At 35.7% G+C, this 15,853-nt stretch overlaps 1 protein-coding gene across 1 annotated transcript; it reads right to left on the bottom strand.

Annotated features, from left to right (window-relative positions):
- Positions 1–196: 196 nt before the first annotated feature.
- On the bottom strand, positions 197–15,802 carry pus10 (pseudouridine synthase 10). The gene is given in 18 exon segments (NM_001111189.1): positions 197–373; positions 709–808; positions 2,955–3,097; positions 3,185–3,302; positions 4,060–4,115; positions 4,238–4,314; positions 5,766–5,822; positions 5,933–6,058; positions 8,168–8,253; positions 8,342–8,406; positions 8,526–8,571; positions 10,221–10,282; positions 10,359–10,470; positions 10,773–10,807; positions 10,896–10,982; positions 12,317–12,541; positions 13,603–13,729; positions 15,608–15,802. Coding segments are annotated over 17 exon segments (1,560 nt in total). The 5' UTR covers position 13,729; positions 15,608–15,802; the 3' UTR covers positions 197–334.
- Positions 15,803–15,853: the final 51 nt, after the last annotated feature.

Raw genomic sequence — 15,853 nt, 5'->3', positions numbered from 1 at the left:
TAAAAATATTTATTTATTATTTGGCTCAAGTAACACTCTGATTTACTTTGTAACACATGATTTAACCTAAAAACCAGTGTAAAAATATAAAAACCCGTTTATCAAAATTGATAAATATTCTTTTAAATTATTAATAAACGCCAAAACAAACCAGCCAGACTGTTGAAAGAGGAGCAGAACAATAATTAACAAAAAACTAAATTAGGCTGTTTTTATTGAGGAAAATGTGCATTCAGAAACCTAATTCAACCAAATAATGATCAAACTAATGCGTAAATGTATGACAGAAATATACATACAGTCCCTGTCAAACAAGAACATCAAATGCCAAACGTCAATCTGGAATAGCCGGAGGCCAGTCGATGTCTACAGACTGAAACACACAGAAAACAGCAACAGTAAAAAAGGATTAAAAAGGCAGTAAAAAAATGGCTTCATCATAACAAGATGATTTAAAAAATAAACACAGAAAAAAATACATCGTTTATAAATGGGAAGTAAGATACAATTTAAAACAAACAAAAACATTAACACTAATATTCAATGACTGGGACTAAAACAACTATAAAATTCCCTGACTTTCAGTGTCTGAAGACTTTTTATTAACTGAAGGATGAAACGAATAGAAAGAGGCATATTAGACATTTAATAGAGAGAGATTTATACAGAGATTTCCATCATGCAAATGAAATATTAATAAAGACTGACCTCGACGTCGAGCTCCAGGATATCAGCGTCCGTGTTCATCAGGTCACAGAGGTTTGGTTTGGTCCGTCCGAAATCTCCATGAACAAACTCCTTAATGTACCTAATTGACACTCGTGAAGGAAAACTTTCACTTGTGTGAATGATCCCTTGAAAATCATTCTCATTAGCTTACAATCACTACCACCAGTGAAATAAACAAAGTACTTGTTGGGATTATTAATGTTGATGAAAGAAATCTTTTCCGGTGGCTCAGTGGTTAGAACTATCGTCTCACAGCAAGAATGTCGCTGGTTCGAGTCCTGGCTATGCCAGTTGGCATTTCTGTGTGGACTTGTGCATGTTCTCTCCGTGTTGGTGTGGGTTTCCTCCGGGTGCTCCGGTTTCCCCCACAGTCCGAACACATGCACTATAGGTGAACCGAATAAACTAAGTTGGCTGTATTGTATGAGTGTGTGTGTGAATGAATGAGTTTCCCAGTACAGGGTTGCAGCTGGAAGAGCTTTCGATGTGTAAAACATATGCTGCAATAGTCGGTGGTTCATTCCGCTGCGGCGACCTCCGAAATGGAGACTAAGCCGAAGGTAAATTAATGAATGCTGAATTTTTAGCTTAATAACTGCAGTCATCAGTGTCAAGTGGTCCTTTACAAATCACTCTAATATCATCGGTTGCTTGGCGAGGCAGTGGCGCAGTAGGTAGTGCTGTCGCCTCACAGCAATAAGGTCGCTGGTTCAAACCTCGGCTCAGTTGCCGTTTCTGTGTGGAGTTTGCATGTTCTCCCTGCCTTCGCGTGGGTTTGCTCCGGTTTCCCCCACAGTCCAAAGACATGCAGTACAGGTGAATTGGGTAGGCTAAATTGTCCGTAGGGTATGAGTGTGTGTGAATGTGTGTGTGGATGTTTCCCAGAGATGGGTTGCGGCTGGAAGGGCATCTGCTGCGTAAAAACTTGCTGGATAAGTTGGCAGTTCATTCCGCTGTGGCGACCCCGGATTAATAAAGGGACTAAGCCGACAAGAAAATGAATGAATGAATCATCATTTATTGACCAAAACTGTTGGTAGGGAGCTCCACAGGGTGAGAATACAAGGCCGGGCTGCTATAACCAAACCTTCGCCCACTCGTGCCAGTGCCAAATGTCAGTTTCAATGTTGCCAGCGAAAATGTTGTGCTGTGTACGATGTGAAACTTGTATTATTGTCTGATATGTCCATCTTCACGGTCTTCACCACATCTGGGAGAGTTACGGTGTGGAGAAGCCCCAAACAAGCATATCATCTAGACCAGTGGGCACCAAACTTGTTCCTGGAGGGCCGGTGTTCTGCAGATTTTAGCTCCAACCCTAATCAAACACACCTGAACAAGCTAATCAAGCTCTCACTAGGTAAACTTGAAACATCCAGGCAGGTGTGTTGGAGGCAAGTTGGAGCTAAACCCTGCAGGGACACCGGCCCTCCAGGACCGAGATTGGTGACCCCGGACCTAGACCGTTGCATGCCCAGATTAAAGTATGGGAGCGGATCAGTGATAGTTTGGGCTGCATCATCATGTCATTCCCAAGACCCAATACGTGTGCTGGATGGGTGCGTCACTGCCACGGACTACCAAACCATTCTGAAGAAGCATGTGCACCCAATGTCTCAAATATTGGTTCCTGAAGGCAGTACTGTGTATCAGGATGATTATGCACCAATGCACACAGCAAGACTGCTGATAGATGGTTTGATAAACAGAAAAGTGAAGTTGAACATCTCCCATGGCCTGCACAGTCACCAGACCTGAACATTATTGAGCCTCCATCAGCATCACATAGTGACCTGGCCACTAATCTACAAGAAGATTGTCTCAAGATCCCTCTGGCCACTGTGCAGGACTTGTATCTGTCACTCCCAATACCGACTGATGCTTTATTGGCCGCACAAGGAGGCCATACACCAGGGGTGTCCACACTCTGTCCTGGAGGGCCGGTGTCCGACACAGTTTAGTTCCAACCCCAATCAGACACACCTGAACCAGCTAATCAAGCTCTTACTAGGCTTTCAGGAAACTTCCTTGCAGGTGTGTTTAGGCAAGTTTGAGCTTAAATCTGCAGGACACCGGCCCTCCAGAGTTTGGACAGCCCTGCCCTACACCATACTAATGCATTATTGTGGTCTAAAACCAGACACTTCCGTTTCATTATCCAAAAAAAATTAAATTGTAATTGTATTTCACACCATTAGTTTTGCACAGCTGTAAAGTAAGGATACGTCCCGGCCTGTGTGCGCAGCTTGAGTGTGAAGTGATGTTTGTCCAGGTAAACGCTGCTCATGGAGTGAATGAGTCTCTGTCTGACCGCCAGCGGCCGCCGATGAAGCACTCGCAGGGGGGTTTTCTGAGCCACTTTCAGATCCTGAACACACACACACACACCATCATCAGCTCGTTTCTGCTCTCATCTCTTGCGCACACACACACAGATCAGAAAGCTCCTACAAACCTTGATGTTTTCCAGGAAGTGCAGGTCAGAGCTGTCGATGGTTTTCTCAGTCCAGATGAGGGCGCTGTAGGTCTTTGTCTTTTCCTCTTCACCCTCTTTCATGCGGCTGGTCGCTTCCCTGTAGGACAAAACCAGGCTTAAAGGTACAGTGAAATACTTTCAATTGTGCATTTTTTTATTCTGTGTTTGACGTAATCACAAAATAAAAACAAATAGAGGGAGGGAATAGAATAGCTCCTCCCCTTTTTTAAATAAAACAGCCAATAGTGTTTTGTTTTATCAGAGCTCTGCCAGGGAGAGTAGTTGAGTTCAAGCGCATCAAACGAAAAGTGAATGAGAAGGGGGCGGGGCATATCAGACACCAGAGAGCATTTGATTGGTCAGAAGATTTGATGAGAAACTGAAGTATGAGGTACCGTAAATAAAACCGTTGATCTATTTAGGGGGAAGTGACCAACAAATGTTTATTTAATGTTTATTTAGGCTTTTCTTAACTCATCATGGACCACAAAAGTCCTAAATTGCACTTGTATATTTGTATATTGTATGAGTCAAAATTATCGATTTTTCATTTATGCCAAAAATCATTAGAATATTACATTTTTTGTGAATTTTAGACTGTAAATATATAAAAATACTAATTTACATTAGTAAAATGCATTGCTAAAAACGTTATTTGTTTATTTAAATGTGATTTTTTAAAGCTTTATCTTCACCAAACGATTTCCTGTTCTAACAAACCATACTTTAATGGAAGGCTAAATTACTTGGGTTAAATGTGGTGTATAAATCTCAATTTCAGAAAAATCTGCACTTATTACTGGTTTTGTGGTCCAGGGAAACAATATATGTGTGTTTGTATATTTAACACACACCTGGAAACAATCTGTAGGTCTCGAACTCGGATTTTGTCAGAAGACTGGTTGATGGTCTGTGAGAGCAGAGAGAATAGAAGACAAAATTCACTTTAGATACTTTGTGGTTAGAATATAATGAACACTGTACATAGTTAATTACAGGTGTGATATAAAGACAGAAGACAGATGTTTGTACCTCCTGTATTTGCTTGATCTCAGTTCTGTTGAATTTTGCTCGATGAGGGTTCAGCAGCTCCACAGCAAACGGTCGACCTGAGAAACCAACGAAACATGTCAACTCAGAATTCCTAAAATGTCAAAAAAAATTTAAAAAGTCAGTATTCCAAGATGTAAACTTAAAAATTCTGAATTCCAAGATGTAAACTTAAGAGATTTCTGAATTCCAAGCTGGGAAAAATCATGAGTTGTAAACTCTAAATTCTGAATTGTAAAGTCAGAATTCCTTGAAAAAACACAATGTTCCAAGTCCTAAATCCAAAATTCTTAAAAAAATTCAAAATTCTGAAATAAAAACTTTTAATTCCTAGAAGTCATCAAAATTTTGAGATGTAAACTCAAATTTCAGAGACGTAAACTCAAAATTCCTATAAGGAAACTTTGAGTTCATAGAAAAAGTAAAAATTCTATGATGAAATTCTGAATTGTAAAGTCAGAATTCTTTGAAAAAAAAACAGTATTCCAAGACGTAAATTCAATTTCTTAAAAAAATTCAGATTTACAAGAAGTCATTAAAATTTTGAGATGTAAATTCAAATTTTTGAGATGGAAAATTCCTAGGAAAAAGTCATTATTCCAAGATGTAAACTTAAAATTCAGAGATGGAAACTCAAAATTCCTATAAGGAAACTCAGAGTTCATAGAAAAAGTCAAATTTCTATGATGACAGCTCAAAACTCCAAGATTTCTGAATTCCAAGGTGGAAGAAATCATGAGTTGTAAACTCTATATTATGAGATATGAAGTCAGAATTCCTAAAAATAAGTCAGTATTCCAAGATGCAAACTCAAAATTCCTAGGAAAAGTTAAAGATCTGTGATATAAACCTAAAATTCTGAGATTTCTGAATTTCAAGGCGGGGAAAGATTTTGAGTTGTAAAGTCAGAATTCCTAGAAAAAGTCAGAATTCCAAGATGTAAACTTAAAATTATTAGCAAAAGTCAAAATTCTATGATAACTCAATTTCAGAGATTTCTGAATTCCAAGCTGGGAAAAATCATGAGTTGTAAACTCTAAATTCTGAAGTGTAAAATCAGAATTCCAAGACAAATGTTGTATTCTAAGATGTAAACTTAAGACTCCTAGAAAATGCAAAACTCCATCAGGTGGGTAAAATCATAAGATGTCAAAACAATTCAGGGGGGAAAAAAATTCAGAGATGTAAATTGAGAATTTTGAGGTGGGGAAAAGTCCATTTAGATGTGCCAACTGGAATAATAAATTCAAGAAAAAGGTAATATGTAAAGTCCGAATTCGATCATGAAAAAGTATTTAAACTAAGCATTTTAAGGAAAAACCTTAACACCCCAGGAATTTTAACTTCTTTTCTCTCTGAATTCTAAGAGGTAGAGTCAGGATTCTACAGGAAATAAGCAAATATAGTGTGATGTAAACTCAGAATTCTCCGAAAAAAAAGTCTGAAAGGCGAAATAGTCAAGATGAAGAAACCAAAACTAGTAACAGAGAGTGTGAAAGCCATGTTTTACCATTTCCCAGAGTCCTCACATCCACGTCCTCTCGTCCTGAAGATGAAAAGTTAAAACCTACACAGAAAAACAAATCTTCAATGTGAACGCACGCTATATTGTTTGAAAACGACAAATACACCACCTACAGTTTAGGACCCAATTCAGCTTTAGGTTTTAGCTCTCACCATCAGCTCTGAAGGAGGACAGAAGCGGAGCCGCGATCAGTTCCTCCACTGATCCGTCCATCCGTCTCTCTCCATCAATCACCCACGGCGTCTGCGGAAGCTCCCGGGAAAACTTATTATACCGACCTAAAGAAATGCGGGTTTGTAGATTTACATATTTTCTGAGTTCACGTCTAACAACCTAGAAATTTGTAGTATATAATTTTACACAAGTTCCTGTCTAATTTTTATGCAATCTGAAATATTTTTTATGAAAGTTGCATTATCATTTTACAAAAGTAGCAGCTAAATTTTATGCAGTCTGGGTAATTAATATTATGTAAATTGAAGTATAATTTTATGCAAATTAAATAATATTTTTATGCAATTTGGAAAGTAATTTTATGAAAATTGCATTATAATTTTTCAAATGTTGCAGTATAATCTTATGCAATCTGGGAAATTGTTTTATGCAAATTGAAGTATAATTGATGCACTCTGGGGAGTAATTTTATGCAAGTTGCATTATAATTATGCAATTTGCATAATTAAATATGCAATTTGGAAAGTAATTTTATGAAAATTGCATTATAATTTTCCAAACATTGCAGTATAATATTATGAAATCTGGGTAGTTATTTTATGCAAACTGAAGAATGATTTTATGCAAGTTGCTATATAAAATAACAAAACATTGCACTATAGTTTTATGCAATCTTCTTAGATATTTTATGCAAATTAAAAGTATAATTTTATGCAATCTAGTGAATAAACATGCAAGTTGAAGTGTAGTTTCTAGCAGATTGCGTTTTAATTTTGTTTTTGCGCATGTTATGCATGCAATCCAGGGATAATTGTATGCAAATACCAGTATGATTTTATTCAAATTGAAGTATAATTTTAAACAATTTGAAGAACAAATTATGCAATTTTAGGGAATAATTTATGAAAATTGCAATATACTTATTTGCAAATTGCAGTATAATTGTATGCATGTTGTGGAATAATTTGATCCAACTTGGAGAATAACTTTATGAAAGTTGTAGTATATTATGTGTGTTGCAGTATAATTTTATGCAATTTGCTGTATAACTATATTCGACTTGAAGTTCAATGTTAAGCAAATTTCCACCACATCCTAAAGGTGCTCTATTGGATTGAGATATGGTGACTGTTGAGGCCATTTGAATACAGTGAACTCATTGTCCTGTTCAAGAAACCAGTCTGAGATGATTCGCGCTTTATAACATGAAGCGTTATCCTGCTGGAGGTAGCCATAAGAAGATGTGTCCACAGTGTTTATAAAGGGATGGATATGGTCAGCAACAATACTCAGGTAGGGTGTGTGTGGTGTTGACATGATGCTCAATTGATACTAATGTCCAAAGTGTGCCAAGAAAATATCCCCCACACCATTACACCACCACCACCACCAGCCTGAACCGTTAATACAAGGCAGGATGGATCCATGCTTTCATGTTGTTGACGTCAAATTCTGACGCTAAATCAGACCAGGCAGCGTTTCTCCAATCTTCTATTGTCCAGTTTTGGTGAGCCTGTGTGAACTGTAGCCTCAGTTTCCTGTTCTTAGCTGACAGGAGCGGCACCCGGTGTGGTCTTCTGCTGCTGTAGCCCATCTGCCTCAAGGTTGGACATGTTGTGTGTTCAGAGATGCTCTTCTGCAGACCTCAGTTGTATCGAGTGCTTATTTGAGTTACTGTTGCCTTTCTATCAGCTGGAACCAGTCTGGCGATTCTCCTCTGACCTCTGGCATCAACGAGGCATTTGTGCCCAATGAACTGCCGCTCACTGGATACTTTCTCTTTTTCAGGCCATTCTCTGTAAACCCTAGAGATGGTTGTGCGTGAAAATCCCAGTAGATCAGTAGTTTCTGAAATATTCAGACCAGCACGTCTGACACCAACAACCATGCCACATTTGAAGTCACTTAAATCACCTTTCTTCCCCATTCTGACGCTCGGTTTGAACTGCAGCAGATCATCTTGACCATTTCAACATGCCTAAATGCATTGAGTTGCTGCCATGTGATTGGCTGATTAGAAATTTGCGTTAATGGTCAGTTGGACAGGTGTACCTAATAAAGTGGCTGGTGAGCGTATGTTCTAGTGTAGTTTTGCAGTTGTAGTAATTACATGCAGATTTTACAATAATTATACACGCAGTATAATTTTACACTGAGGTCAGGTGACAGCCCCAAACACACAAACCTGCTGTTGACTAATGATCTGGATATACCTGCTATAAAGACAGACGTGTGCAGACAGGTGGTGTCCAGCGCTGAGCATCTGGAGTTTGGTTTCTTTGGTGGACATGGGTAATACCTGCACACAGATATATATATATATCAGACATTTAATGGAAAAATCAAACAAGTGTTTTACATGAGCAGGAAAACAAACAAAACCTCACCGGCTGAACGTCTCCTCTGAGATTTTCTCCAGCGCTTTGACCACTGCCATCCTGGTGAAGATGGACTGAGCCACAGAGAAGGTGAGGATTACAAATACAGGACTTTTATGTGTGAAACGCTCACTTTTATTAGACGGAATGTGGAGATCACAGATACAACTGAGAAAAAATGAGGAAATCATACCGCTTTATTTTTGGTGGGTTTGAAACAGTCCGGACAAGTGTTTGCTCTGCCCAAAAAAAAGCACAGCTGGGTTAATCAGGAAGTGACATCATGAAGACACTTTTTGTACTATGAAGACGGGTAAGTTATTCTTACATGCATACATCTGAAACATACTTTATTCAAAGCAACTCATACATTTGATTTGAGTAAGATGTACTTTTATGCTAGTTGTAGAAAAATATTATCTGTGATGTGGTATAATTTTAAGCAATTTCTAGAATAATAGTATGCAAATTAAAGTATAATTTTCACAAATTTAAAGAATCATTTTGCACATTGTAGTACAAATTTATACAACTTTGAGAATAACATTGAAGTTAATTTACGAAAACTGCTAAGTAATTTTGTGCAGATTGTATTATGATTTTACTAAATCTGGCCAATAATTTTATGCACAGTTTATTATCATTTTATAATTTTATTACATTTTTTGTGAATATTTGATGCAACTTGTAGTATACTTTGACATGTAGCATAATTATAAGTGACAAAGTATTTCACCAACACTATTATAACTTATATAAATTATTATAACAGAAATATTAATGTTAAATAAATGTTTCAGAATTTTATGCATAAACATACACAAGACGCATAACTTCATTATAATAATTATTCAAATTTAAGTGTAGTTTTATGCATGTTATAGTAAAATGTTATGCAAATTGCAGTATACTTATGTAATTTGGGGGATACTTTTATGTAAAAAAACAGTAAATTTGCATTATAATTTTATTCAATCTAAAGGAATATTTTTATGCAAATTGAAATATAATTTTATGCAATCTGGAGATTTTTGTGCAAATTTCTGTATTTTCCTGTATAATTTAATGCAAATTGCAGTATAATTTTATGTAAGTTGCAGCAACATTTTGTGCAAATTGAAGTGTATTTTTATGCAATCTGGGGAAAATTTTATGTGACAATTTCATTATTTTGCATTATAATTTTATTCAATCTAAAGAAATAATTTTATGCAAATTGCAAAATAACTTTATGTAAGTTCTATTTTATGCAAATTGAAGTATAATTATATGCTGTCTGAAGAAAATTTTATGTGAAAAATTACAGTATAATTTGATGATAATTGCATTATAATTTTATTCAAATCTAAAGGAATAATTGTTTGCAAATTGCAGTATAATTTGATGTAATTTAGGTGATAATTTGTGAAAATTTCCGTATTTTACAGTATAAATTTATGATAACTGCAGTATAATTCTAAGAAATCAGAGGAATAATTTTATGCAAGTTGCAGTATAATTCTATGCAATCTGAGGGAACATTTTGTGCAAATTCAGTATTTTGCGGTATAATTTTATGCAAATTGAGGAATAATATTATGCAAATTGCAGTATAATTCTATGATGATTGTAGTGTAATTTTATGCAATTGGGGGAATAATATTACGCAAGTTGCAGTGTATTTATATGCAATATGGGGCATAATTCTATGCAGTCTGGGGGATAATTTTCTGCAAATTTCATTATTTTGCAGTACATTTTTATGATAATTGCAGTATTATTTTATAAAAATTGCAGTATAACATTATGAAACTTTAAATGTATCAAGCACATAAGCCTGAAGTACCTGCAGTTTTAAGAAAAAGAGCGAAACAAACAATTCTCATAATTTAATTTTCATTACACTTACAAGAAATGACAGTCCTCATCTGTTTCTGCATGTATAAACCCGACGCTCACTTCACAAGGACTCTGCGGATCACAGAATGAAGAGATAATAGAAACGATAGTGAATTATTCATAATATCAGTGAAGAAGAAAGACTCACGTTGGCCAGAACAGAAGCTCCCAGTTCCTGAGCGATCTTTCCCTGTACGGCCCACTTAAACGCGTCCTTCACCTGAATCACATCGTCTTTCCCCAAACACATGCTCTTCTCCCTGAATCACAGCATCATGTGACTTCAGATGGATTATACATTTACATATACATATACATTATATATATATATATATATATATATATATATATATATATATATATACATATACATATATATATATATATATATATATATATATATATATATATATATATATATATATATATATATATATATATATATATATATACACACACATACACATCACTATCAGGATATGAAATGATTTATATTGTGATATGGAATTTTTTTTGCATCATAATCGCTTAGCCCCATGGGAAATGTATGCTGTGTCCATACCTGACTTCCTTTTTCACGTGCAGCCAACATGAATGCTGTAGAAACACACAGAAGCATGTTTGTACTGGATTTCTATGATCAAAATAAGTTATAAAAGCATCATCTGTAACCGATAGCACTGACCTCTCTAACGGAGAGCTGAGCGGGAAGAGAAACGGTCAAAACCAGACTCTCAAACTCGTACTGCTGTTTCTTCACCGCATCAGAAACCTGCATGATTAATGAAATTAGACATGAAATGGCGTGCGGATGGGAACTTAAATAGTTGGAGACTAAATGTATTTGTATTTTTGCACTAACGTAAATTTAAATATTTGTATTTAGTAATTAATTTGCTATTATTTTTATTTTTTATATGTGCTGTAAGAATTTGATTTATTTAAATATTTGTATTTAATTAATTAATCTGCTATTATTTTTATTTTTTATATGTGCTATAAGAATTCGATTTTTTTAAATATTTGTATTTAATTTATTAATTAGATTTTTAAATTATATTTTATGTGCTGTGATAAAAAATATATATATTTTTGGGGAAATGTTTCATATTTTTGAATTTTATCAATTATTATTTAAAAATAAACAATTACAAATTAAATACTATTTATTGTAACAATCCCAATAACTACAATAATTATAATAATTACTCCTCTGCTGCTGGAACAATTTGTATTGTGTACTAAAATGAAAACTAATTTAAATATATGTATTTAATTGACATTTTATCATTAATACCTACATTTTAATAATATTATTTGAAATTTACATTATATTATTATTTTATGTAATTAATTATAAATTTGCTATTATTTTTAATGTGCTGTGGGAACTAATTTTATTTAACAATCCTTTTTTGTATTTTAGCAATTTCTTCATAATAATTATTTTATAATAAACAATGACAACAAATTAAATTAAATACAACTTATTGTAATAATACCAGTTACTACTATAATAATTATAAATTACTCGTGTGCTGCTAGAACAATTTTCTAAATTTTCCTGGACAATTATTATTTGTTATTTTTAATTACTTAATTTGATTTATTTTATAGTAGTCATAAAAATAATAATAACATGTATTAAAATAATAAAATAATAATAAAATATAATAATAACATTATTAACTACTAAGTTAATAATTCATTTAAAATGATTGTAAAAAATTATAATTATTACAATAAAAAATCATTATTATTATTATTCATATTGTGCAGCAGTAAAAAAATGTTTTTATAATTTTTTTGTTAGAATTTTATGTTATATTTATATGCATATTTTACATATTATTTTATAATCTGAACTCAAAAAGTGGGTGACAGTTAAAGGGTTAATTAATTAATTATTGCACTAACAATGTTTAAATCAAAGAATATAATAGCATAGGATTCTTATCATCATTGTACAGGAATTACAAAATTAAGTGCAAGAACTAAGTGTACAAATATGTGCAAACATTTTAAAAATTGCAATGTGTTAAACACAAGACGAGGCATACTACAGTTAATATAACAAAAACACAAAGGGGCTGAATCAGCCTGCACCTGTTTGGCAAATGCTGGACTGCAGAAGTCCTGCAAAACTCCTAAACACACTGGACAAACATCTGCGTCTGCCTCAGTCTCTGGCATAACACAATCCTCCGTGTTTCCGTCCTCTATTCTCATGCGTTTGCTTGGCGGGTCATCTGTTTTTTCCTCACCAGAGGCATCACGGGACTGCGGTCTGTTTTCCTCACCGATGAAGGCCAGAAGCTCCTTCTGTATGTCCTGTAATTGGGAATCTTGATTAAGGGAACACTCCACTTTATTTAGGCTCATTTTACAGCTTTGCTAGAGTTAAACAGTTGAGTTTTATTTCATCCGTTCAGGCGATCTCCGGTTCTGGCGAAAACGCTTTTAGCTTAGCTTAGCATAGATCATTGAATCGGATTAGACCATTAGCATCTCGCTCAAAAAATAGAAAAAAAAATAGTTTTGATAATATGAACTAGGATAAGTTAAAGATTAACACTTATGTAGTTACATCGTGTATTAAGACGACCAAAAATAAAAAGTTGCTAATTTCTAGGCTGACAAAGGAACTATAATCACATTCTGGCGTAATAATCAAGGAACTATGGTGCCGTACCACGACTGCAACAGGCACAATAATATTCTGCTGCATCTGAAAGTAGTTCTGAATCATCTCTAACAAATATCTTTATGGTTTTAAAATTTTCAGGCGCTGTGTAATATCCTTCCATCTGCTACAGTCATGGTACGGCAGCAAAGTTCCTTGATTATTACGCCAGCATAAGAATATAGTTCCTATCTATACCAGCCTAGACAATAGCAACTTTCATTTTCCGTCAGTCTTAGTACACAATGTAACTACAAAATAGACAAGCTTTAAATAGGCGGATTTTCAAAACTAGGTAGTCATTTTTGAGCGAGATGCTAATGGTCTAATCCGATTCAATGATCTATGCGAAGCTAAGCTAAAAGTGCTCCCGGCAGACCTGGAGATTGGCTAAATGAATTCCAAAATGGGAAAACTTACCCGTTTAACTCTTGTAGAAACTATAAAATTAACCTATTCATAAAAAAATGAGTTTCTTTATATCAGTGTTTCTCAACCACATTCCTGGAGGACCACCAGCTCTGCACATTTTCCATGTCTCCTTAACCAAACACGCCTGATTCAGATCATCAGCTCATTAGCAGAGACTGAAAGACATGGGTGTGACAGACAAAGGAGACACCCAAAAGATGTGGTGCTGATGATCCTCCGTGGACGTGGTTGAGAAACACACCGTTTTAAACCACACACAGTCAGCCGATAAACGCACCTCATATGATCGTCTGTACGCGGAGGAGGATCCCACACAGCAGAAGCGCAGCACACATCGCACACAGCAGCCGGCACACAACAGCTTCCTGACCACCGGCCGGTCCTTCTCCTTCAGACCCAGCATACTGATAAAAATAAAGAGAATAACAGCTAAATATAGCACTCAGTGTTGGCTAAATAATTCCTATTACATGTCATAATACTTACTTACTGATATGAAGACACAGATTTATTTGTTATATTAACACTATTGTACATGAATGTAGAAAAAAGTTAGTGAAGTAAAGCTCGCAATTAGTCATACTCCTCATAATTATGACTTACATTTACTCTTATTTATCTAGCAAGTTTGTTTTTGACAGCAAATGACACGTTTCTCCGAAAGTATTATTAGACAAGATACGAGAGGCATCATTGTGGGAAAAAATATTTCTCAGCTTTTTTATATTTGAATATAAAGTGTCTAAAATAATTAAAACCCTTCTCATTAGTCAATAAAAAACCTTTCTTTGGTTATTTCAGCAATCATATGCTTGCTATAATTGCTGAGGAGCTTTTGGCATGTCTCCACAGGTATTTTTGCCCATTCATCTTTAGCAATGAGCTCCAACTCTTTCAGGACGGAGGGTCTCCTTGCCATCACTCTGATCTTAAGCTCTCTCCACATATTCTCAGTTGGGTTTAGGTCTGGACTCTGGCTGGGCCACTGCAAAACGTTAATGTTTTGGGTGCTTTCACACTTGGTTCATTTGCCTGGACCGTACCCAAGTTCGATTGTCCCCCTTTGCCACCTCCTCGGTTGGTTTGTGTTCACGCTGTCTTTTTTCCTTCTGAACCAGGTACGCTTGCATCATCGAGCTGCTGTTTTGTTTACGGCCGTTGCTAGGTGAGGGTCACGAAAGCAGGCGCCGAAATGGAAAGACCTCCGCACATTGTGGTCATTCTGCTTTAACTGAAGCTTTTGGTTTTGGACATACAGAAAGTGACTTGTGTCCATCTGCCGCAACCATATTCTAAACATTCAGAACATCACACGATCTGCAGAAGCTGTTTTTGGAGGAGACAAGCAGACATCACTGTGTATCACTGTGTTTGCCGTTGCTCAACCTCAGTCCTGCTTGTCACCAAGGTACGAAACGTGACATAGACACACACACACATACACATACGAACGTTATGAAAACAATAGTTTGTTGTACTGCTAGTGGATCACTTCTGTTATTTGGTACGATGGTATTCACATCTGTACCCCAGAGCACCTCTTTCAGGGGGACTCAAGTACGGTTCATGGGTGCGCACCCGAGTTCAGAAAACACGTTCACACTAGCTAAACGCAGGGGTCACCAAACTTGTTTGGAGGGCCGGTGTTCTGCAGATTTTAGCTCCAACCCTAATCAAACACACCTGAACAAGCTAATCAAGGTCTTACTAGGTATAATTGAAACATATAGGCAGGTGTGTTGAGGCAAGTTGGAGCTAAACCCTGCTGGGACACCGGCCCTCCAGGACCGAGATTGGTGACCCCTGGGCTAAACGTACCATACTATGACGTCAAACAAACCCGGGTGCGGACCAGAAGTGCTAGTGTGAAAGCTTTTACAAATATTACAGCTTTTATTTATGCTAATTTGACATGTTTTGGATGATTTTCCTGTGGTTTTATAGTAAAACCAGTTTTGGAAAATTTAAATATTCATATTAAACATGAAAATAGTATTTAGTTCATTTTCATAACACAACATTCAAGCTATTTTAAATTATATTTAATAATTTAAAAAACTACACTTAAGCTTAAGATGTGCATATTTCCCAATGGCGTTAAATATCTTAATAACAGTTAAATCACCATTATATAAGGGATATGATAATATGGTTACAACCAAATGTTTATGAAAAGATCTCTGTCTAGAGACACGAAGCATACATCAGTTATATTACACGATAAGTGCATGACAAACACAAATAGCTCTAACTACATTAACCCTTTCCAAACGTCACATTACCTTCACTGAATCCCTTCAAAATCTTCCCTCAGTCACTGAACACCGGCCGCTCCACAAGCCGCCAAAACATTAGTCCACAAGCACAATTTAGAGTTTAGCGAACTTTAGATTTACCCCAGAGCATTTAAACGAATCATATATTATAAATAGCAGTAAATCAATGTGTGTAACGGAGGCACTATAACACATTTATTCACCACAACCGTGATCGGCATGCGGCATGTTTTTCAAACACCCCCAAACGTC

This window comes from Danio rerio, chromosome 1 (genome assembly GCF_049306965.1).
Source record: "Danio rerio strain Tuebingen ecotype United States chromosome 1, GRCz12tu, whole genome shotgun sequence".
Classification (NCBI taxonomy): domain Eukaryota; kingdom Metazoa; phylum Chordata; class Actinopteri; order Cypriniformes; family Danionidae; genus Danio; species Danio rerio.
This window is presented reverse-complemented; position numbering and strand designations above follow the sequence as displayed.